The 25,772-nt window shown below is 36.3% G+C and overlaps 1 protein-coding gene across 2 annotated transcripts in view; it reads right to left on the bottom strand.

Moving 5' to 3' along the window:
- Positions 1–3,610: 3,610 nt before the first annotated feature.
- The window catches only part of ACTR6 (actin related protein 6), a 34,078-nt gene continuing 11,916 nt past the window's right edge, over positions 3,611–25,772 (bottom strand). The window contains exons 7-11 of one of the 2 annotated variants that reach the window (XM_036866996.1): positions 19,688–19,786; positions 19,514–19,592; positions 14,027–14,198; positions 12,414–12,552; positions 3,611–4,371 (exon numbers count right to left, since the gene is read on the bottom strand). In XM_036866996.1, coding sequence (XP_036722891.1) covers positions 4,242–4,371; positions 12,414–12,552; positions 14,027–14,198; positions 19,514–19,592; positions 19,688–19,786 — 619 coding nt within the window. In that variant the 3' untranslated portion in view covers positions 3,611–4,241. The remainder of the gene's footprint in view (positions 4,372–12,413; positions 12,553–14,026; positions 14,199–19,513; positions 19,593–19,687; positions 19,787–25,772) is intronic. The other variant, XM_036866997.1, reaches the window with a different exon arrangement.

The following is a 25,772-nucleotide window of genomic DNA, read 5'->3' as shown; positions in this document are numbered from 1 at the left end:
CCATCACTTCACTTCTGGCTGGTGCCAGGCATATCATGCATAGTCACTCATAAACCAGGTATGAATGTTTTCTCTTTGGTCAGATGTGGGTTGAGGGAAAGGTAAATGGTGTAGGAAGAGTAAATGCTCTAAGTGTGAGCTCATGTGATTAACTTGCCCATCCTGAGTCCAATCTTGTATAGACCACTTCCACTTGACATGGCATGCCGCTGGGCAAGCCTAACCTGCACTGGGGAAGGGAAATGATGTCAGAGAGCAGAACTGACAGCAGCATTTCTGGCTGTTCAATTTGCATGAAGATATGGCTGGAGATGACAGCTAATGTTTTGACTAGAGGATCAGAGACTTGAAAACTACGAGATAAGAAACCTGGGAACCAGAAGCTTTAGAAAAGAAGTATGTGGAGGGACATATCAGAATAGGCCCCAAGTGGGAGGCTATTTGTGTCCTGTGTGAAAGCTTATCAAAAGGCCTCTTCTGTGGGGAAGGCTCTTAGGTGGAGATGGCCTATACTGTGGATATTGATTAGCCTCTTTCTGCAGCCATCCCAGTGCTTGCTGAATTGTGTTACATTCTGGGAAAATTCCATCAGCTTAGTTTTTCAGTCTTTAGCAGTGTCCTTTCTGCTGTTCAACCCATAGATTAAGCATAAGTAACCCTATTTTTAATTTCTAAGATTTATCTTTGTTATAACAACCTATTTTTGAAGTATAGTTGAATTACAATGTTGTGTTAATTACTGCTCTACAGCAAAGTGACTCAGTTACACATATATATTCTTTTTCATTATGGTTTATCACAGGATATTGAATATAGTTCCCTGTATAGCAACCTATTCTTGTTGCAATAGATGCAATTGCCTCACCAATCTCTTAGAGAATGTTACTTATAAAACCTTTTAAATCTTATTCCATAAGGGGACTTTTTTTTTTTTTTTTTTTTCCACACCACACGGCTTGCAGAATCTTAATTTCCAGCTTGAACCCAGGCCACTGCAGTGAAAGCACCGAGTCCTACCACTGGACCGCCAGGGAAGTCCCCCAAGGGGTCATTCTTGATTGTTAGACTTGGTGCCCCTTTGATGGTGTTAAGTATCCCTCAAACGTTTAATGCTTGGTTGTTTGTTTTTTCATTTATGAATTCCTATTTACCTGTCTGTGAATCTAAGTTCTAATTCTGGTGCCTTTTCTGGCAAGAGGAAGGTGTGCTATAAGCTCCCCAGGGCTCTGCCCTGTCAGAATTCTAATTAGGTCTGAGCTCTTGTCTTTAGCCAGAGGTCTGTGCCACAATCAACTGTTCCCTTAAAAAAATTGTTTTACTCTGATGCTCTTAGTGGATATGACATTATTTCAGGTTCTATTCTGTTTCTCTCTCCAACCCTTACATTTCAACTCTCTCACTGCTGAGCCTCCATTCCAAAAAGGGAGTCGGGGGAATTCCCTGGCGGTCCAGTGGTTAGGACTTGATGCTCTCACTGCCGGGGCCCCGGGGTTGGATCACTGGTAGGGGAACTAAGATCTTGCAATCCAGGCAGCACAGCCACCCCCCCAAAAAAACAGGGAGTCGGGCTCAGTGTTTCTAATTCATTCTTTTACTGTCTAATCCATGATCTCCTCTATTTGTCCTGAATTAAAACGTCTCTGGAATTGCTCTTACGTCTCTAGTAGATTCCTCCTACCCTGATCTGGGACATAGGTTTTCTTGTTTCTCTAACAACCTAATCCCATTTGTTTTCCATCTTTTAGGAATTCTTCCACATTTGTTCATCAGTGGCACCCTTTTTATTTCCTAGAGTCCACTTAAGGATTTACTCTACTATCAAAATATAATATGAACTATTTCATGCACACAATAAAGATTCTAATGTAATGAATACCCATGTGCCCACCAACCCAGCTTGAGAAACAATATATCACAAAAAGCACTGAAGTAAGTGTTCCCTGTGCATTCCTCCACTAGAAATGTTTAAAGGGATTTCGGACAGGTAGAGAAGTAGGTGAACATGATCAGTTTGCCACATCAAGCCAATCACCACTGAATTAAAAAATTCAAAACCAAGATAGAAAAGTGTTGGAGGGGATTATCCTATCTTGATTAGTCATTGATGTAAACCCTAATCCTCTATTGTCTTAAGGTGTATATTATGCATGGCCAATGCTAGAACACTGTTTCCATGCATGCAATTTGCAGCACAAAATTATAAACTCTAATGTGGCTAAGTTCTCGCTCAATACTTCTAGTGAATCTCAAATTAGGATCTTTAACATCTTTCAAAAATAGATAACTTTGTTATTATTTAGAGCTAATGTTAAATGTTCTCTTTGAAGTCAACTTACTGTATAATATTAAAACATTATCTCTAGCAATAAAGTTTCAAAATTAGGCAGGTGTTAAAATTGATGGGAGCTTCAAGGCTAGAGATAAACGATTAGCATCTATGTTCATTAATTTCAGAAATGAATTTTTAGTGTCTCAAAAATGAGCACTATGAGACCTACACCGTAAACAGAAATTAGTGTACTGTAGTAAGCATGTGACACACACATTATTCTCAGCGGAACACAATGGGAAACTTCAAGTTAGGGCAGGTTTTGGAAATGCAGCTTTGAGGAATGCCCCAGTTCCTCATACGAAAAACATCTTGGTTGTTGATGATAGTATTCTGCCTGCAAGATGAGGTCCTGGTAAGTCAAGGAAAGCCCTTTAAATGGTGACTTACCTTTATACCTCTAATTGCATCACCCTGAAATTCTAGCACAGTTACACTGTTACACTGTATGGTTGCAAAAACTTCTTTTATGCCACCAGCATCTTTTTGCTACACTCTCCACAGATTATATGCTACTACCTGGGTATCACACAAACACAATCAATTTGCAACTCTGCAATGATAACAAGTAATGTAACTAGCCTAGGTCTAGGAAGGACTGACCAGGCCCTCACCTAATACAGATCTTCTTTGATTAAGTCAAAAATGCATTTACTACACCTCACCTACCAAACATCATAGCTTAGTCTAGCTTACCTTATACGCACTCAGAATATTTACATTAACCTAGAGTTGGGCAAAATCATCAAACACAAAGCCTATTTTATAATTAAGTGTGGAATATTTCATAATTTATTGAATATTGTGCTGAAAGTGAAAAACAGAATGGTTGGTGGGTACAGAATGGTTGTAAGCATATTGGTTGTTTACCCTGACTGGGACCTGTGGCTCACTGCCGCTGCCCAGCATCACAAGAGAGTAACATACCAAATATCGCTAGCCCAGGAAAATATTAAAGTTCAAAATTTGAAGAACAGTTTCTAATGAGTGCATACTGTGTTTGCACCATTGTAAAGTCAAAAAATCATTAAGTCGAACCACTGTAAATCAGGGACTGTCCATATAATCCAAATATAATTGTAGTGGACAGCTCTTTCACCCTGCCCAGCATCTGTCTCTTCACCTTAATTTTCCTTTGGGAAACTACCTTCTTTCACTCTAGGCTATCTTAGTAGGGCTGTTAAAATCCCTGAAGCCATGGGGTAGGCACATGATCCAAGCTAAGGTAAAGAGATTGGCAGGAATTTGATTCATGAGCCCAATGACACAAGAATTTCATCCTAAAAAATGGTATAGTATTTTTATGAGTGAAATAATACATTTCTGCAACACAGTACTGACCAAAAACACTTTAATAAATTGGCTTTGGTCTTCATCCTTTCAAACTTAGGCTAAGTAAAAAATAAACATTACATACACATAGATTAGTTTTTCCAACTTTAGTATATACAAATAAAAATGACAATTTAAAGATAAAATACTTAGTTCTAAAAGAAAGAGAGAAATCATATCAGCCTGAAAATACTCTGGCCAATTCCTAGTCAGTCACACAAAACTACCTTCTAAGGAAACCTGACCAGTGAGACAGTTAAGTTTGTGCTTTTAGCTATAAAGTATTAAACTTAAAATACACTCACTCTTTCATCTTCTAATGAAAGATAACTCAGTCTCGGAAACAGCATAAGCATTGTTAGAGTAAGTCTAGCTCCTAAATGAAAATTTGGGCTGAGTTACAGTTTACTTACTAACCTAGCTAAGAAACCGTTGAAAATCAGCCATGGATCAAAGTATTTACATAAGTTCAAGATGTTATCTTATCTTAGGATGAAAGGTAACACAGGTCCTTAACTTCCTTTAAAAAGAACACTGAAAATTAAACCTTTGCCACAGTCAAAACTTTCAGAAACGTTTCTTAAATATCAAATTTCTCTTCACAGACGCTATGTCCATTTTCTTCATAATCTTCTCTTGTTACCACCATATCTTCAAAATCATCATTCTCTGATATCAATTTTCCACCTTCCCAGGCATAAGTAATAGGGCTAAAAATAAAGGTAAAATAAGTGAACCCAGATGATTTTACAGAACTGAAATGCCAGAAACATTAATTAGTAACTAAAATGTGGCAATCTCTACCCAACCTGATTTACCAGAAGATCATTTAAAGTGTGAAAATTAGCATAAACTTCATAGGAGTAAAGCAAACTCGGAAAGGAAAGTTGGTCACCACTACAAGTAAGTGTTCTTTTTATTTTCCCTGTGCCCTGAATTTATGGACCTTCTACCTCTAATAAAAAACAAGAATACAAGCAAAATACAAAAAATGCATAAAAAGAAAAACACTGTAATAACTGAGTCTAACTTTTGTATGTGACAAAGATATGTCATCAAATCAATTCACCCAGCAACCAATGAAATAGATATTATAACTCCCACTTTATAGATATGGAAAATGAGGTTCAGAGAGGTTAAAACTGAAACTAGGATTCAACTCGGAACTGTTTTCACACATTCTGTGCTTTTGTACCTATACTTTGTTGCCTCTAATAAATGAGACATTTAAAAAACACAGTGCATGATAAACCTGCTACATGGTAGGACATGGTCAATAAGTAAAATTAGAGCACATCAAACTTTTAGTTTAATTTTATGTACAACCAAGGTAACTGGTTGTAATTCTGTGTAATTGGTTGAATTTGTGTAATTCTACTTCTACTCTTCCTCTCCCCCAATTCAGTTTTAAATATGAAAATGATAAAGAAAAAAGTGTTTTCCTTACTATATTACATTTCCTAACCTTAAAAAAACCTAAATATATATCTATCTATAAAAGCAGATGTGCAATATTTGATGAATAAAAACTATTTCTATAGATCCCTTGTCCTGTAATGTATGCATGAATTACACTTAAAATGCAGGATAAAAATCCAATATGCTTCATATTCTAAAGAGTATATGAACATTAATGCTGATAAAAATCACTCCAATATCTAATGGTAATTTATTCTTTTATCTGATAGCTATAAAATTAAGTGATCAGATGAGGGCCTTCTATTAACTGCTATTGATTTTGAAAAATTCTTCTTTAGCTTTAAAACAAAACTCTAAAATTAAAAATCAGGTATGTGGGGTCTTGTTTGCAACTCTGCCACTTAAAACAGTGGAGCAGTGACGGGGGATTATTTAGACATAGATTTGGTGAGAACTTCTGCCTCCAGGGAAAGAGAACTGAATTTTAGTCTGGTTACTGCTATTAACTTATCATAAGACCTTTGCTAACTCATGAGCCTCTGTTTATTTACAAATAAGCACACAGAAGAGGATGATCTATAAGCCTTTCTTACAGCTCTAAAATTCTACCTTAATTATCTGCTTTGTCTTATAAAACAGGATAAGGGGTACATATAAAAGAGTTTTGAATTAAAAAAAAAGACTACTTAAATGTAAAAGTTTAAGTATTTTAAATTATTCTAAAACATTCCAAAACACCTTACCAATTGACATAATTTATCTTGGTTAAATTCTCATATTTCTATTCTTCATAGAAACTCTCAAGAAATGGCATATCTCAGATAAATTAAATAGATAAAGTTTTAAAAATTTATTATATTTTATTTTTTATTTCTTTTTGGCTGCATTGGGTCATTGTTGCTGTGTGCGGGCTTTCTCTAGTTGCGGCGAGTGGGGGCTACTCTTCATTGCGGTGCACGGGCTTCTCATCGCGGTGGCTTCTCCTGTTGCAGAGCACAGGCTTCAGGCGCACAGGCTTCAGAAGTTGTGGCACGCGGGCTCAGTACTTGCAGTTCGTGGGCCCTAGAGCCCAGGCTCAGTAGTTGTGATGCACGGGCTTAGTTGCTCCGCAGCATGTGGGATCTTCCTGGACCAGGGCTCGAACCCGTGTCCCCTGCATTGGCAGGCGGATTCTTAACCACTGCGCCACTAGGGAAGTCCCAAATCGAATAGATAATAACCTAACTGCTTTGCCTGTAAAAAATCTCCAAGTAGTGAGGACTGATTCACTATAGGGAAGTGATCGTACATTAACTGAGCACCCATTATGTACCAATCATAATGGATGATACTTCACATACTTCATCCCCTTAAATTCACTGAAAGTAAAGTTTATCATTTCTTTTTTTATTTTCATTTTTGAATTTTATTTTATTTTTTTATACAGCAGGTTCCTATTACTCATCAATTTTATACACATCAGTGTATACATGTCAATCCCAATCGCCAAATTCATCACACCACCATCTTCACCCCCCCACGGCTTCCCCCGCTTGGTGTCCATAAGTTTCTTCTCTGTGTCCCAACTTCTGCCCTGCAAACCGGTTCATCTGTACCATTTTTCTAGGTTCCACATACATGCGTTAATATACGATATTTGTTTTTCTCTTTCTGACTTACTTCACTCTGTATGACAGTCTCTAGATCCATCCACGTCTCTACAAATGACCCAGTTTCATTCCTTTTTATGGCTCAGTAATATTCCATTGTATATACGTACCACCTCTTCTTTATCCATTCGTCTGTTGATGGGCATTTAGGTTGCTTCCATGACCTGGCTATTGTAAATAGTGCTGCAATGAACACTGGGGTGCATGTGTCTTTTTGAATTATGGTTTTCTCTGGGTATATGCCCAGTAGTGGGATTGCTGCATCCTGTGGTAGTTCTATTTGTAGTTTTTTAAGGAACCTCCATACTGTTCTCCATAGTGGCTGTATCAATTTACATTCCCACCAACACTGCAAGAGGGTTCCCTTTTCTCCACAACCTCTCCAGCATTTGTTGTTTGTAGATTTTCTGAAGATGCCCATTCTAACTGGTGTGAGGTGATACCTCATTGTAGTTTTCATTTGCATTTCTCTAACAATTAGTGATGTTGTGCAGCTTTTCATGTGTTTCTTGGCCACCTATATGTCTTCTTTGGAGAAATGTCTACTTAGGTCTACCCATTGTTGGATTGGGTTGTTTGTTTTTTTAATATTGAGCTGCATGAGCAGTTTATTATTTTGGAGATTAATCCTTTGTCCGTTGCTTCGTTGGCAAATATTTTCTCCGATTCTGAGGGCTGTCTTTTCGTCTTGTTTATGGTTTCCTTTGCTGTGCAAAAGCTTTTAAGTTTCATTAGGTCCCATTTGTTTATTTTTGTTTTTATTTCCATTACTCTAGGAGGTGGATCAAAAAAGATCTTGCTGTGATTTATGTCAAAGAGTGTTCTTCCTTTGTTTTCCTCGAAGAGTTTTATAGTGTCCAGTCTTACATTTAGGTCTCTAATCCATTTTGAGTTTATTTTTGTGTATGGTGTTAGGGAGTGTTCTAATTTCATTCTTTTACATGTAGCTGTCCAGTTTTCCCAGCACCACTTATTGAAGAGGCTGTCTTTTCTCCATTGTATATCCTTGCCTCCTTTGTCATAGATCAGTTGACCACAGGTGTGTGGGTTTATCTCTGGGCTTTCTATCTTGTTCCATTGATCTATGTTTCTGTTTTTGTGCCAGTACCATATTGTCTTGATTACTGTAGCTTTGTACTACAGTCTGCAGTCAGGGAGTCTGATTCCTCCAGCTCCGTTTTTTTCACTGACTGCTTTGGCTATTTGGGGTCATTTGTGTCTCCATACAAATTTTAAGGTTTTTTGTTCTAGTTCCATAAAAAATGCCACTGGTAATTTGATAGGGATTGCATTGAATCTGTAGATTGCTTTGGGTAGTAGAGTCTATTGATTCTTCCAATCCAAGAACATTGTATATCTCTCCATGTGTTGGTATCATCTTCAATTTCTTTCATCAGTGTCTTACAGTTTTCTGCATACAGGTCTTTTGTCTCCTTAGGTAGGTTTATTCCTAGGTATTTTATTCTTTTTGTTGCAATGGCAAATCGGAGTGTTTCCTTAATTTCTCTCAGATTTTTCATCATTAGTGTATAGGAATGCAAGAGGTTTCTGTGCATTAATTTTGAATCCTGAAACTTTACCAAATTCATTGATTAGCTCTAGTAGTTTTCTGGTGGCATCTTTAGGATTCTCTATGTATAGTATCATGTCATCTGCAAACAGTGGCAGTTTTACTTCTTCTTTTCCAATTTATATTCCTTTTATTTCTTTTTCTTCTGATTGCCATGGCTAGGACTTCCAAAACTATGTTGAATAATAGGGGTGAGAGTGGACATCCTTGTCTTGTTCCTGATATTAGAGGAAATGCTTTCAGTTTTTCAGCATTGAGAATGATGTTTGCTGTGGGTTTCTCGTATACGGCCTTTATTATGCTGAGGTAGGGTCCCTCTATGCCCACTTTCTGGAGGGTTTTTATCATAAATGGGTGTTGAATTTTGCCAAAAGCTTTTTCTGCATCTATTGAGATGATCATATGGTTTTTCTTCTTCAGTTTGTTAATATGGTGTATCACATTGATTGATTTGTGTATATTGAAGAATCCTTGCATCCCTGGGATAAATCACACTTGATCGTGGTGTATGATCCTTTTAATGTGTTGTTGGATTCTGTTTGCTAGTATTTTGTTGAGGATTTTTGCATCTATATTCATCAGTGATATTGGTCTGTAATTTTCTTTCTTTGTAGTATCCTTGTCTGGTTTTGGTATCAGGGTGATGGTGGCCTCATAGAATGTGTTTGGGAGTGTTCCTTCCTCTGCAATTTTTGGAAGAGTTTGAGAAAGATGGGTGTAAGCTCTTCTCTAAATGTTTGATAGAATTCACCTGTGAAGCCATCTGGTCCTGGACTTTTGTTTGTTGGAAGATTTTTAGTCGAAGTTTCAATTTCATTACTTGTGATTGGTCTGTTCATATTTTCTGTTTCTTCCTGGTTCAGTCCTGGAAGGTTATACCTTTCTAAGAATTTGTCCATTTCTTCCAGGTTGTCCATTTTATTGGCAGAGCTGCTTGTAGTAGTCTCTTAGGATGCTTTTTATTTCTGCGGTGTCTGTTGTAACTTCTCCTTTTTCATTTCTAATATTATTGATTTGAGTCCTCTCCCTCTTTTTCTTGATGAGTCTGGCTAATGGTTTATCAATTTATTTATCTTCTCAAAGAACCAGCTTTTAGTTTTATTGATCTTTGCTATTGTTTTCTTTGTTTCTATTTCATTTATTTCTGCTCTGATCTTTATGATTTCTTTCCTTCTGCTAACTTTGGGTTTTGTTCGTGTTTCTCTACTTTCTGTAGGTGTAAGGTTAGATTGTTTATTTGAGATTTTTCTTGTTTCTTGAGGCAGGCTTGTATAGCTATAAACTTCCCTCTTAGAACTGCTTTTGCTGCATCCCATAGGCTTTGGATCATTGTGTTTTCATTGTCATTTGTCCCTAGGTATTTTTTGATTTCCTCTGATTTCTTCAGTGTTCTCTTGGTTATTTAGTAACGTATTGTTTAGCCTCCATGTGTTTGTGTTTTTTACGTTTTTTTCCCTGTAATTCATTTCTAATCTCATAGCGTTGTGGTCAGAAAAGATGCTTGATATGATTTCAATTTTCTTAAATTTACTGAGGCTTGATTTGTGACCCAAGATGTGATCTATCTTGGACAATGTTCCGTGCGCACTTGAGAAGAAAGTGTGATCTGCTGTTTTTGGATGGAATGTCCCATAAATATCAATTAAATCTATCTGGTCTATTGTGTCATTTAAAGCTTCTGTTTCCTTATTTATTTTCATTTTGGATGATCTGTCCATCGGTGTAAGTGAGGTGTTAAAGTCCCCCACTATTATTGTGTTACTGTCGATTTCCTCTTTTATAGCTGTTAGCAGTTGCCTTATGTATTGAGGTGCTCCTATGTTGGGTGCATATATATTTACAATTGTTATATCTTCTTCTTGGATTGATCCCTTGATCATTATGTAGTGTCCTTCCTTGTCTCTTGTAACATTCTTTATTTCAAAGTCTATTTTATCTGATATGAGTATAGCTACTCCAGCTTTCTTTTGATTTCCATTTGCATGGAATATCTTTTTCCATCCCCTCACTTTCAGTCTGTATGTGTTCCTAGGTCTGAAGTGGGTCTCTTGTAGACAGCATATATATGGGTCTTATTTTTGTATCCATTCAGCAAGCCTGTGTCTTTTGGTTGGAGCATTTAATCCATTCACATTTAAGGTAATTATCGATATGTATGTTCCTATGACCATTTTCTTAATTGTTATGGGTTTGTTTTTCTAGGTCCTTTTCTTCTCTTATGTTTCCCACTTAGAGAAGTTCCTTTAGCATTTGTTGTAGAGCTGGTTTGGTGGTGCTGAATTCTCTTAGCTTTTGCTTGTCTGTAAAGCTTTTGATTTCTTCATCGAATCTGAATGAGATCCTTGCCGGGTAGAGTAATCTTGGTTGTAGGTTCTTCCCTTTCATCACTTTAAGTATATCATGCCACCCCCTTCTGGCTTGTAAAGTTTCTACTGAGAAATCAGCTCTTTACCTTATGGGCGTTCCCTTGTATGTTATTTGTCATTTTTCCCTTGCTGCTTTCCATAATTTTTCATTGTCTTTAATTTTTGCCAGTTTGATTACTGTGTGTCTCGGCGTGTTTCTCTTTGGGTTTATCCTGTATGGGACTCTCTGCACTTACTGGACTTGGGTGGCTATTTCCTTTCCCATGTTAGGGAAGTTTTCGACTATAATCTCTTCAAATATTTTCTCTGGTCCTTTCTCTCTCTCTTCTCCTTCTGGGACCCGTATAATGCGAAAGTTGTTGCGTTTAATGTTGTCCCAGAGGTCTCTTACGCTGTCTTCATTTCTTTTCATTCTTTTTTCTTTATTCTGTTCCACAGCAGTGAATTCCACCATTCTGTCTTCCAGGTCACTTATCCGTTCTTCTGCCTCAATTATTCTGCTTTGGTTCCTTCTAGTGTAGTTTTCATTTCAGTTATTGTATTGTTCATCTGTTTGTTCTTTAATTCTTCTAGGTCTTTGTTAAACATTTCTTGCATTTTCTCAATCTTTGCCTCCATTCTTTTTCCGAGGTCCTGGATCGTCTTCACTATCATTATTCTGAATTCTTTTTCTGGAAGGTTGCCTATCTCCACTTCATTTAGTTGTTTTTCTGGGGTTTTATCTTGTTCCTGCATCTGGTACATAGCCCTCTGCCTTTTCATCTTGTCTACCTTTCTGTGAATGTGGGTTTTGTTCCACAGGCTGCAGGATTGTAGTTCTTCTTGCTTCTGCCGTCTGCCCTCTGGTGGATGAGGCTATCTAAGAGGCTTGTCCAAGTTTCCTTATGGGAGGGACTGGTGGTGGGTAGAGCTGACTCTTGCTCTGGTGGGCAGAGCTCAGTAAAACTTTAATCCATTTGACTGCTGATGGGTGGGGCTGGGTTCCCTCCCTGTTGGTTGTTTGGCCTGAGGCAACCCAACACTGCAGCCTACCTGGGCTCTTTGGTGGGGCTAATGGCAGACTCTGGGAGGGCTCACGCCAAGGAGTACTTCCCAGAACTTCTGCTGTCAGTGTCCTTGTCCCCATGGTGAGCCACAGCACCCCCCACCTCTGCAGGTGACCCTCCAACACTAGCAGGTAGGTCTGGTTCAGTCTCCCCTGGGGTCACTGCTCCTTTCCCTGGGTCCCGATGTGCACACTACTTTGTGTGTGCCCTCCAATAGTGGAGTCTCTGTTTCCCCCAGTCCTGTCGAAGCCCTGCAATCAAATCCCACTAGCCTTCAAAGTCTGATTGTTTAGGAATTCCTCCTCCCGTTGCCGGACCCCCAGGTTGGGAAGCCTGACGTGGGGCTCAGAACCTTCATTCCAGTGTGTGGACTTCTGTGGTGTAAGTGTTCTCCAGTCTGTGAGTCACCCACCCAGCAGTTATGGGAGTTGATTTTACTGTGATTGCGCCCCTTCTACCATCTCACTGTGGCTTCTCCTTTGTCTTTGGATGTGGGGTATCTTTTCTGGTGAGTTACACTGTCTTCCTGTCAATGATTGTCCAGCAGCTATATCGTTTCATTTTTTGAGAAAAATAAGCTTCCCAAAGGTGAAATAAACCTGGCAACCCGGTAGAACCAGGCTTTAAACTCAAGTCTGCCTACAGACCTCTTTATCTGCAAACTAACTTCCATGATTTGTTTCTATATAAGCCAACACTTACTTTTCAGGCAGCACAACAGAAACATCGTAATCTGTTGGAGTGAGACATCGAACTTCCGAGTAAACCCGATCCCTAAATCCCGGGAAAAGGGAATTTCCTCCTGTCAAAACAATGTTCTTAAAAAAATGCGGCTGCATTTCTTTCAAAAGAGAAAAATAGAAAGAAAAAAGGCATTAGAAAATCTGTCTACTTATCTTCCTGGAGAAATGTGGATGAGAGATTAGATAAAAGCAATTAGGGATGAAAGTTACTGGTTGGGAAACCATATAGTTTTTTATAACCATATAAATTATAACTTATAAGATTTTGTAATGAGGTTATCATTTTTACAAATAAACATATTAAACAGAAATATGACCTCATAGATCTTTAAAAGAAAGGCTAAGGTGAAGGGGTTGAACTACTAGCAACTTATTACATATACATGTAAGCTATACATAAATGAGTAAAATTCTAGTAGCAGACATTTGAAAATTAAAATTGTTCTTCCCTAAAATGGAGGAGGTCTTTATGTAGGCTGAGACCGTTAGCTAGTGTAAAGATGAAAAGGAGGTCCTTCGTGACATTTTTAACTTGAAAATCCAAGTTTCCATGTTATCTCTGAGACACACATACTTATTGTGCAATACTTACAATTGATAGTGAAAAATACTCAATCTATAATAATATTTAAAGAAAGGATCTTATGTTCTACACTCATTAAAGTTACATGATAGCAAATATTAAGTGCCACATGGTTAGTCAATCTTAAAGGGCTACCAAGCACCACTGGGAAATTTATCAGGAATTGATAGGTACTGGCCATCCCACCTAATGCTTCTGTTCACAAAACAGGGACAGAGTACTGCTACGTTAATACTGAGTCTTACAACACAACATTAAAACAGTGTAGTACAAAATGTTGTAAACCTCATGACTGCAACTTTAGATAAAATGAGAAATCAATATGAAATATTAATATGAAATTAGTTGTGAAATAACTATATTAAGGTGATGGCATTATCTGACTTTTTTTCTTTTTTAATGGGAGGAAAGGACATTGCATAGGCAAGATTTTCTCCAATGCCTACACTGTTCCTTATGAACTAGGAAGACATTTTTAAGATATAAAGGTACTCCAAAACTTTAGAACATTATTTAGTTAAATCATGCTTCAGGAGAACCCAGAAATCACTGTGAAACACTATACTTCAATCTCATTAAAACTAACTTTCTGTATATTAATTGAAATATAACAGAAGGAATAAACCAGTCTCATCAACAGCTAAAACCCATTAAACTGTTAAATTATAAATTTCTACTCTGTGCAAATTTGGCTTAAATTAAAACTTTTAAAATGTATATAGCAATTTAATACTTATAAAGAGATGAATTTCTTCAAATTCAAGCAGACCATAATTACTCTTCCTATATCAAATTTATAATCTAGGACCAATAAAGAATTATTCAAGTAAAATAAAGTACAATAAAGAATTATTCAAGTTAGATCTGGAAATCTCTGCAAATAAACTAGCCATTTGCTCAAATTATTTAGAAGAAACAGATGACTTCTCTAGGGTTCACAGAGCTTATGATTTTCAAAAAAATATCATTACTCCTCATTATTTATGCACCTTCAGGTAAGTTCTGAATTGAATAGACAATAGCTTCTGGAATTCCCATTTCCTGAATTCCTATATCAGAAGGATTAAAGAGTATTTCTGGAACAGCAAATCTCTCATTGGCCAGACGAAGAATTTGTTCCCCAGATTTGTATTTTCCACTTAACACCATTTCTTCTCTTGGCTTAAAGAAAAATAAGATGAAAAGTTTAAGTTATGTTATCTAGCTCACATGACTAATAACATTTAGTAATATGTAATACCAATATATTAACCATGTTCTTGGAAGTTTCAGGATTCTCAAAAGTTAGAAAAATGTGGTCTTCTCTGCTGTTGCCTAACCACACAAATAAATAACTATTGACTCTTAATATAGCTATTCCCCCAAAGATGATGTGGTTTTATTCCATACATTTTAAAACAGAAAGAAAGAAAAGGAGAATAGAGGAGAAGAAACTTCATAATCTACCTCTACGAACAGAGTGATTCCAGTTTCTAAAGAACAAAGAACATACTCTAAATAAAAAACACTGTACCTTATGTTTCCACCGCTATCTACTTTCACTCCCCTGGCCTTGCATTAGATGTTTATTGGGCACTATGGTTTTATTCTATTAGGATTTCCCCTTTCCCTTGTACAAAAAGCCTACATCATTAAATTTCTTTATTATTTATTCAACCTCTATTCAAAAACCAGTTTCCAAAATGATTTAAGCAAATACATGGACTTTATCACTGAAATTCTTTTGCTATTTATTTTCTGTTAACCCACCCACTCTGTGAGCTGTGCTCCTGAAGGGGCCAGAAAAAAATAATCTCCTTCTACAGCATTCTACATCATTAAAATAATGGTCCTTCTCAGTTGTACTAAGACTCATCAGCTCTTCAAGATTGTTAAAGACATTAAGTTCACTTGACTCGTATATGCAATTTTCCACCTGTAACAGAGTATATCCCAATCCTCTATATAAATATAAAAATACTTAAAATATATGAAAAGAAATATTAATAATTTATTGTTAAAGAGTAAAGTATATAAAAACTATTCCTTAATATAATTAGTCACCTACTCTCTGTTCAGGTTTCAGCTTCCTCAGAGAGGCTTCTTCTGACTCCCAAATAAAAGGTCCCTCTAGTATTCTTACTATCACCCTGTATTATCCTTCATCATCTACACTGTTCGCCATCACATATCCACTACCCAGTATAGCATGTGAGTCAACAATATGGTGTTTGTTTTAGGCATTTTACATACATTATCATACTGAATTCTCATATAACCCTGTAAGGTAGATATATTTTCCTTTTACTAATGATGCAATTGGGCTAGGCAAGGTTATGTGACTTGCTCAAGATCATTCAACTAATAACTCAAGCACACGCAATATATTCCTCCTACTACATTGCCTCTCTTAACCTGGATATGAATGATTCTGATTTCTATCATTTGGAAATTCCATGCTTGAAACTTTTTTTTTTTAAATTTTTTTGGCCACGTCATACAGCATGTGGGATATTAGTTCCCAGACCAGTTGATCAAACCTGCACCCCCTGCACTGGAAGCATGGATTCTTAACCACTGGACTAACAGGGAAGTCCCTTGAAACATTATTTTTAAATAAAAATATCCTAAAAATTACACAAAATTCACAATACCCTAGGAAGAACAAGGAAAACTACACATCACTTTTAACCCGATTAAACTATGGTTGCCCTAGCAAAGAGAAGAATATTATTTCTTCACAGATAAAGTATTCTTCCTTCTCAGGCAGAATGGAAGATACTTCCTATAAATTTACAAATTCATTTAAAAATGATATTGGCTTGAGTGTACAGGATATAACTCATATTGTCAACACTCAAAATAACTTGAGACAGATACAGACTTGGAGAATTTAATTTGACAAAATGTTAGAGGTTATCTAGTCCACAGCCCTGATTTTACAGAAGAAGATCATGACCCAGGGTCAAATATCTAACTGGGGGAAAAGCCAGAACTAGATATCCTTGCTGAATGTTAGCTCTAAAGCCATTAATCGTTAATATATAATCTGGAACTACAAGTGGTTTTTGTTTCTAAGAGTACAATTTCAAAAAGATTTTTGTTTTAGACATAGACAAATGAAGGAATTTATAAAGGCAGCTGGGAGTTGCTATTTTAGTCAATGCAAGTCATGATTACTGTACAGCCCTCATAAATTTCATTCCGGTACCATGAAAGAAATGTTTAAACTACAATGGCTCTGCAGAAAGTGGTAACAGTTAACTATGAGGGCAGTTTTCTCAATTTAGGTCAGTAAAGCATTCATTAACAGTTTCGTAAGCATTCTCTTTCTGTTAAAAAATAAAACTGGAATTTCTATCAGTTGTAATCAGTAACAATATTACAGACCTTATTATTATTGTTACTATCATCAGTACTAGAAAATCAAGGTTGTAAGTTTTTCCTAAGTATTTAAAAATATTCTTGAATAAACTATCAAGGTCCAAGTTTAACAATATCCTAAGTATAAAGGCTCTCAAACAAGTATAATTCTCTTTCATCTTATGCAGTATTGTTTTTCTAGTTTCATAAGTATTTAACAGTTCTCATCAAAGATTTTGATTGTCAGGCAATGATGAAAACCAGTTAATCAAGTATTAAATTAAAAAAATACATTTCAGGAGTAATCCTAACATATCCAAAATATGACCATTTCTAAACCTTAAAAATTATTAAGATGTACACAATTTAACATGTATTGTGGTACAAATTTTAACATTAATTGACAAAGTAAAGATTAATCCATTATTTCTGAAATAAATATTTGATGTAACATTCCATCATCTGGTAAAAGTCCAGTCCAACTGACTATGTCCACTCAACTGATGTTAAAGTGTACAAGTAACAAGGAGTCTATACTCAATTAGTGAAGTGCAGTCATAACAAGATTCAGATCACAAGGCCAAAGGCCAATAAAAGAGCTGCAAACAATACAATGTGGCTTCTGCCTTTTTTCTCCAAAGCTGATGAGTAAAACAATAATCAACTGGGGGAACAATCACAACTCTACTAGCTCACTATGTACGGTGTAGGATTGAGAAATCAAGGCTTATGATTTGGGAAGGAAACTGGCAGAGTTCAGCAGATAACATCCAGTAAACTGATAAGTTCTCATTTGCAGGGCAGGAGAGAACTACATTTTAAAAAAGAGAAAGATTTCCAAACATAGTTGATAGTCCAATCATCTGAAAGAGATTTTTTTCTTTTTTAGAGATTAAGTTTAAGTTTTCAAACTTAGGCACTAAGCATTTCCAGGGACAGGAACTGAGAACATGGATACCAATTGTTCTTCAAGTGACCCAGGTGATTTTTAGTCAGGTTTGGAGGAACTGGGAATTACTGAGACTTTACTCAGGGTCTATCCCTGTAGAAATACGGATTACTTTACCACCATGAGTCCAGAGTGCTATAAATTCTCCACAAGGTGTTTTATATCACTGGACTGTTTTAATCAGCTATAATAAATGAGGATGATCAAATGTGCCTAATGAGAAAATGGCTTGGTATCTATATGTTTGGGGCAGTTTTCCTTGTCTTATAAAGAAAAAAATACACCTTCCATATCCTAAGTGGGACATGGGCTTCCAGTTTCTCTCCCCAGTTCATGTCAGACAACCTGATCCCATAATCTGTCACAATTCCCACTTCTGAAAGCCAGCCTCGGTCCTTCCACAAGGATATGTTTCTAAGGACATTACAGGATGATTTTGATTTTATAAGGACCTGAGTAGCTTTCTCTGAATTCTGATGTGTATTTCACCTCAATAATCTGGTCTCCCCAAATTTTTTTAATTTCAGGCATAAAAACAAGTATAAATAATTATATAAAACCCATATATCCGGACTTCCCTGGTGGCGCAGTGGTTAAGAATCTGCCTGCCAATGCAGGGGACACGGGTTCGAGCCCTGCTCCAAGAAGATCCCAAATGCCGTAGAGCAACTAAGCCCATGCGCCACAACTACTGAGCCTGCGCTCTAGAGCAAGCAAGCCACAACTACTGGGCCCATATGCCACAACTACTGAAGCCTGTGCGCCTAGAGTCCTGCTCCGCAACAAGAGAAGCCACTGCAATGAGAAGCCCACGCGCCACAACGAAGAGTAGCGCCCACTCACTGCAACTAGAGAAAGCCTGCGCACAGCAACGAAGATCAAACACAGCCAAAAAATAAATAATTTAAAAAAAAAAAGAAAAAACCCCATATATCCATCAACCATTATAATGTAACTTCACAGATATAACACCTCCCCCTTTTAAATTTGGTGTTATCATTCACATACATAGTTTTTATACTTTTACTTCATATTTATAAATTCCTAAACATAATAATTATTCTGAATAGCCTGAAATGGTATATGTCCTTCTACAACTTGCTTTTAGACATCATGTTTTAGACAGAAACACATTTCTGAGATTTATCCATGATGATCACGTAGCTCTACTTCATTTTCACTGCTTATTTAATAATATGAATATATCAAAGTTTATCTATTTTTCTACCATTAGTGGCTACCTAGGCTCTTCCCAATTTCTCACTCTTTTAATGTATACTGCAATGAACATTACCATAAATGTCCCCTTGTGAAAATATCTCCTTGTGCTTAAGTTTCTGACCAAACATTTTTAACTTCCTACCATTCCTCACCAAGCCATTAACTAGAAGGGCAAACTTCACATTTACCCAACCACAGAACTGATAATTTACCTGAGCTGATCAAAGATAGGGAGAAATTACTTTGTTTTGACATCCAAGATAAACTCTTCTCAACACTTTGAAAGTGCACTGGATTTTGCCATTTTCAACTACAATCTGATAGCAGAGCGTTGGGTCAGCTGTGTCAGTAATATTCACAACAAATAACCTACTTCTAACTGGACTTATACTAATTCTTAAGGAAACACAAAAGGGTAAACCATAATATAGGTAATGATACTGTTAATCTCCAGATTTGTCCCATGTGCTATCATGGCAGATAGTTCTTTTTCTAAATAACTTTAGTAGAGATATTAACTAATCATTCACACACTGGTGCCTAGAGAAATGGCCACCAGGCCGGAAGGCAGTCATCAAAAACTCTGTGAGATTCCAACCATCCCAGCTGGATGCTATTCAAACCTGACTGAGGTGGACACTTGAAGAAATATCATTGAGTATTTTTAAAATTACCTTACATCACCGACTTAGAAAACAAACTTATGGTTACCAAAGGAGAAAGGTGGGGGGAGGGATAAATTAGGAGGTTGGGATTAACGTACACTATTATATATAAAATAGATAACAAGAACCTACTGTATAGCACAGGGAACTATATTTAATACTCTGTAATAACCTATATGGGAAAGGATCTGAAAGAGAATAAATATATGTATAACTGAAGCACTTTGGTGTACACCTGAAATTAACACAACACTGTAAATCAACTATACGCCAATAAAAAATAAACTTTAAAAAATTACCTTACAAAAGCCCTTTTTAATTGTACTAAAGTCAGGCAAAACATAGTCTACCATTACTGTATTTTCTTCTCCTTTCAACCTGGAAAACAAAACAGAGACTTATGAAATATTTTAACTATATGTAACATTACTCAAGAATCAACTTTCCAATTCTTAGGTTACCATTATACATACTTGGCAATATCCATGTCTCTATAAAAATCCTGAGACACATAGCATACATCTTCTTTCACTTGATTAATCACATGTGTTTCATCCATAACATGTAACTGCCTAAACAGAAATAAAAATGGTAACGTGAAATGAAAAAAATTTAGACCCACCACCAGTCCCTCCCATCAGAAAACTTGCACAAGCCTCTTAGATAGCCTCATCCACCAGAGGGCAGACAATAGAAGCAAGAAGAACTACAATCCTGCAGTCTGTGGAACAAAAACCACATTCACAGAAAGATAGACAAGATGAAAAGGCAGAGGGCTATGTACCAGATGCAGGAACAAGATACAAACCTAGAAAAACAAGTGAATGAAGTGGAGATAGGCAACCATCCAGAAAAAGAATTCAGAATAATGATAGTGAAGACGATCCAGGACCTTGGAAAAAGAATGGAGGCAAAGATAGAGAAAATGCAAGAAATGTTTAACAAAGACCTAGAAGAATTAAAGAACAAAAAGAGATGAACAATACAATAACTAAAATGAAAACTACACTAGAAGGAATCAATAGCAGAATAACTGAGGCAGAAAAACGGACAAGTGACCTGGAAGACAGAATGGTGGAATTCACTGCTGTGGAACAGAATAAAGAAAAAAGAATGAAAAGAAATGAAGACAGCGTAAGAGACCTCTGGGACAACATTAAACGCAACAACTTTCGCATTATAGGGGTCCTAGAAGGAGAAGAGAGAGAGAAAGGACCAGAGAAAATATTTGAAGAGTTTATAGTCGAAAACTTCCCTAACATGGGAAAGGAAATAGCCACCCAAGTCCAGTAAGTGCAGAGAGTCCCATACAGGATAAACCCAAAGAGAAACACGCCGAGACACACAGTAATCAAACTGGCAAAAATTAAAGACAATGAAAAATTATGGAAAGCAGCAAGGGAAAAATGACAAATAACATACAAGGGAACTCCCATAAGGTTAAGAGCTGATTTCTCAGCAGAAACTTTACAAGCCAGAAGGGAGTGGCATGATATACTTAAAGTGATGAAAGGGAAGAACCTACAACCAAGATTACTCTACCCGGCAAGGATCTCATTCAGATTCGATGAAGAAATCAAAAGCTTTACAGACAAGCAAAAGCTAAGAGAATTCAGCACCACCAAACCAGCTCTACAACAAATGCTAAAGGAACTTCTCTAAGTGGGAAACATAAGAGAAGAAAAGGACCTAGAAAAACAAACCCATAACAATTAAGAAAATGGTCATAGGAACATACATATCGATAATTACCTTAAACGTGAATGGATTAAATGCTCCAACCAAAAGACACAGGCTTGCTGAATGGATACAAAAACAAGACCCATATATATGCTGTCTACAAGAGACCCACTTCAGACCTAGGAACACATACAGACTGAAAGTGAGGGGATGGAAAAAGATATTCCATGCAAATGGAAATCAAAAGAAAGCTGGAGTAGCTATACTCATATCAGATAAAATAGACTTTGAAATAAAGAATGTTACAAGAGACAAGGAAGGACACTACATAATGATCAAGGGATCAATCCAAGAAGAAGATATAACAATTGTAAATATATATGCACCCAACATAGGAGCACCTCAATACATAAGGCAACTGCTAACAGCTATAAAAGAGGAAATCGACAGTAACACAATAATAGTGGGGGACTTTAACACCTCACTTACACCGATGGACAGATCATCCAAAATGAAAATAAATAAGGAAACAGAAGCTTTAAATGACACAATAGACCAGATAGATTTAATTGATATTTATGGGACATTCCATCCAAAAACAGCAGATCACACTTTCTTCTCAAGTGCGCACGGAACATTGTCCAAGATAGATCACATCTTGGGTCACAAATCAAGCCTCAGTAAATTTAAGAAAATTGAAATCATATCAAGCATCTTTTCTGACCACAACGCTATGAGATTAGAAATGAATTACAGGGAAAAAAACGTAAAAAACACAAACACATGGAGGCTAAACAATACGTTACTAAATAACCAAGAGAACACTGAAGAAATCAGAGGAAATCAAAAAATACCTAGGGACAAATGACAATGAAAACACAATGATCCAAAGCCTATGGGATGCAGCAAAAGCAGTTCTAAGAGGGAAGTTTATAGCTATACAAGCCTGCCTCAAGAAACAAGAAAAATCTCAAATAAACAATCTAACCTTACACCTACAGAAAGTAGAGAAACACGAACAAAACCCAAAGTTAGCAGAAGGAAAGAAATCATAAAGATCAGAGCAGAAATAAATGAAATAGAAACAAAGAAAACAATAGCAAAGATCAATAAAACTAAAAGCTGGTTCTTTGAGAAGATAAATAAATTGATAAACCATTAGCCAGACTCATCAAGAAAAAGAGGGAGAGGACTCAAATCAATAATATTAGAAATGAAAAAGGAGAAGTTACAACAGACACCGCAGAAATAAAAAGCATCCTAAGAGACTACTACAAGCAACTCTATGCCAATAAAATGGACAACCTGGAAGAAATGGACAAATTCTTAGAAAAGTATAACCTTCCAGGACTGAACCAGGAAGAAATAGAAAATATGACCAGACCAATCACAAGTAATGAAATTGAAACTGATTAAAAATCTTCCAACAAACAAAAGTCCAGGACCAGATGGCTTCACAGGTGAATTCTATCAAACATTTAGAGACGAGCTAACACCCATCTTTCTCAAACTCTTCCAAAAAATTGCAGAGGAAGGAACACTCCCAACACATTCTATGAGGCCACCATCACCCTGATACCAAAACCAGACAAAGACACTACAAAAAAAGAAAATTACAGACCAATATCACTGATGAATATAGATGCAAAAATCCTCAACAAAATACTAGCAAACAGAATCCAACAACACATTAAAAGGATCATACACCATGATTAAGTGGGATTTATCCCAGGGATGCAAGGATTCTTCAATATACACAAATCAATCAATGTGATACACCATATTAACAAATTAAAAAGAAAAACCATATGATCATCTCAATAGATGCAGAGAAAGCTTCTGACAAAGTTCAACACCCATTTATGATAAAAACCCTCCAGAAAGTGGGCATAGAGGGAACTTACCTCAACATAATAAAGGCCATATCTGACAAACCCAGAGCCAACATCATTCTCAATGGAAACCATTTCCACTAAGATCAGGAAAAAGACAAGGTTGTCCACTCTCACCACTATTATTCAACATAGTTTTGGAAGATTTAGTGACAGCAATCAGAGAAGAAAAAGAAATAAAAGGAATCCAAATCAGAAAAGAAGAACTAAATCTGTCACTGTTTGCAGATGACATGATACTATACATAGAGAATCCTAAAGATGCTACCAGAAAACTACTAGAGCTAATCAATGAATTTGGTAAAGTAGCAGGATACAAAATTAATGCACAGAAATCTCTTGCATTCCTATACACTAATGATGAAAAATCTGAAAGTGAAATTAAGAAAACACTCCCATTTACCATTGCAACAAAAAGAATAAAATACCTAGGAATAAACCTACCTAAGGAGACAAAAGACCTGTATGCAGAAAACTATAAGACACTGATGAAAGAAATTAAAGATGATATCAACAGATGGAGACATATACCATGTTCTTGGATTGGAAGAATCAATATTATGAAAATGACTATATTACCCAAAGCAATCTACAGATTCAATGCAATCCCTATCAAATTACCAATGGCGTTTTTTATGGAACTAGAACAAAAAATCTTAAAATTTGTATGGAGACACAAAAGACCCCGAATAGCCAAAGCAGTCTTGAGGGGAAAAAACGGAGCTGGAGGAATCAGACTCCCAGACTTCAGACTATACTACAAAGCTACAGTAATCAAGACAATATGGTACTGGCACAAAAAGAGAAACACAGATCAATGGAACAAGATAGAAAGCCCAGAGACAAACCCACGCACCTATGGTCAACTAATCTGTGACAAAGGACGCAAGGATATACAATGGACAAAAGACAGTCTCTTCAATAAGTGGTGCTGGGAAAACTGGACAGCTACATGTAAAAGAATGAAATTAGAACACTCTCTAACACCATACACAAAAATAAACTCAAAATGGATTAGAGACCCAAATGTAAGACCAGACACTATAAAACTCTTAGAGGAAAACATAGGAAGAACACTCTTTGACATTAATCACAGCAAGATCTTTTTTGATCCACCTCCTAGAGTAATGGAAATAAAAACAATAATAAACAAATGGGACCTAATGAAACTTAACAGCTTCTGCACAGCAAAGGAAACCATAAACAAGACGAAAAGACAACCGTCAGAATGGGAGAATATATTTGCAAATGAATCAACGGACAAAGGATTAATCTCCAAAATATATAAACAGCTCATGCAGCTCAATATTAAAAAAACAAACAACCCAGTCCAAAAATGGGAAGAAGACCTAAATAGACATTTCTCCAAAGAAGACATACAGATAGCCAAGAAACACATGAAAAGCTGCTCAGCATCACTAATTATTAGAGAAATGCAGATCAAAACTACAATGAGGTATCACCTCACACCAGTTAGAATGGGCATGATCAGAAAATCTACAAACAATAAATGCTGGAGAGGGTGTGGAGAAAAGGGAATCCTCTTGCACTGTTGGTGGGAATGTAAATTGATACAGCCACTATGGAGAACAGTATGGAGGTTCCTTAAAAAACTAAAAATAGAACTACCATACCACCCAGCAATCCCACTACTGGGCATATACCCAGAGAAAACCATAATTCAAAAAGACACATACACCCGAATGTTCATTGCAGCACTATTTACAATAGCCAGGTCATGGAAGCAACCTAAATGCCTATTGACAGACGAATGGATAAAGAAGATGTGGTACACATATACAATGGAATATTAATTACTCAGCCATAAAAAGGAACGAAATTGGGTCTTGTAGAGACGTGGATGGATCTAGAGACTGTCATACAGAGTGAAGTAAGTCAGAAAGAGAAAAACAAATATCGTATATTAACGCATATATGTGGAACCTAGAAAAATGGTACAGATGAACCGGGTTGCAGGGCAGAAGTTGAGACACAGATGTAGAGAACAAACGTATGGACAGCAAGGGGCGAAAGCCGTGGGGGTGGTGGGGGTGTGATGAATTGGGCGATTGGGATTGACATGTATACATTGACATGTATACACTGATGTGTATAAAATTGATGACTAATAAAAAAAATTGATGACTAATAAATAAAAAAAGAAAAAATTTAAACATAATTTACAATTATCATTTAAAATATTTTTCTGGAATTAAATTTTCAGGTAACTGATTTTTTAAAAATATTAAATTTTTGAATGTGTAAAATATTTTTAACTTTATGGAATACCCATTCCATTATCTTATTTAATCTCCACATTATCCCTCTGAGGGCAAACAGTCCAGTTTGCAGAAGGAAATTGAAAATAGAGGTTTTAAGTGGCAAGGATTATCCAATTAAAGGGAAACATTTTCTTCCAGCCTTTCTGTATAGAATCTTGCTAAAATGCCTTAACTATGTGCACTTTCTTTTCCTATTAGAGAAGTACTGTTAGTCAGCAGCACACAGTAATTGGCAAAAAGTAGATGCTTAAATATTTGATGAGTGAATCAGAGACAACACAGGCTTAATGTAGAAAATAAAGATGTTTTTAAAAACAAACAAAAATGTGAGATGTTTTTAAAAACAAACAAAAATATTCCTTTGAATATTTTTCTCTGCACATAGATTTTTACTTTTTATGTTTTAGCCCAAACATTATCTCATGAACATTTTCTTACGCTATTAAATATTCTTTAAAAATATGATTTAATGCCTTACCGTATTTCTTTTTAAATTTAATTTTATTTACTTTTTTATATAGCAGGTTCTTATTGCCCTATCATATTTCAACCAGAGGGATCTATTAAAATGTATTTTTCCATGTTCCAAATATTGAAAGTTTAGATCAGGAGGAAAAATACTCGTGTGTTTATAAACATGGACTTTGGACTCTGAGGCAGGCTTAATCACAACTTAGTAGACAAATTACTTTATCTCTTTGGGA

This window comes from Balaenoptera musculus, chromosome 10 (genome assembly GCF_009873245.2).
Source record: "Balaenoptera musculus isolate JJ_BM4_2016_0621 chromosome 10, mBalMus1.pri.v3, whole genome shotgun sequence".
Classification (NCBI taxonomy): domain Eukaryota; kingdom Metazoa; phylum Chordata; class Mammalia; order Artiodactyla; family Balaenopteridae; genus Balaenoptera; species Balaenoptera musculus.
This window is presented reverse-complemented; position numbering and strand designations above follow the sequence as displayed.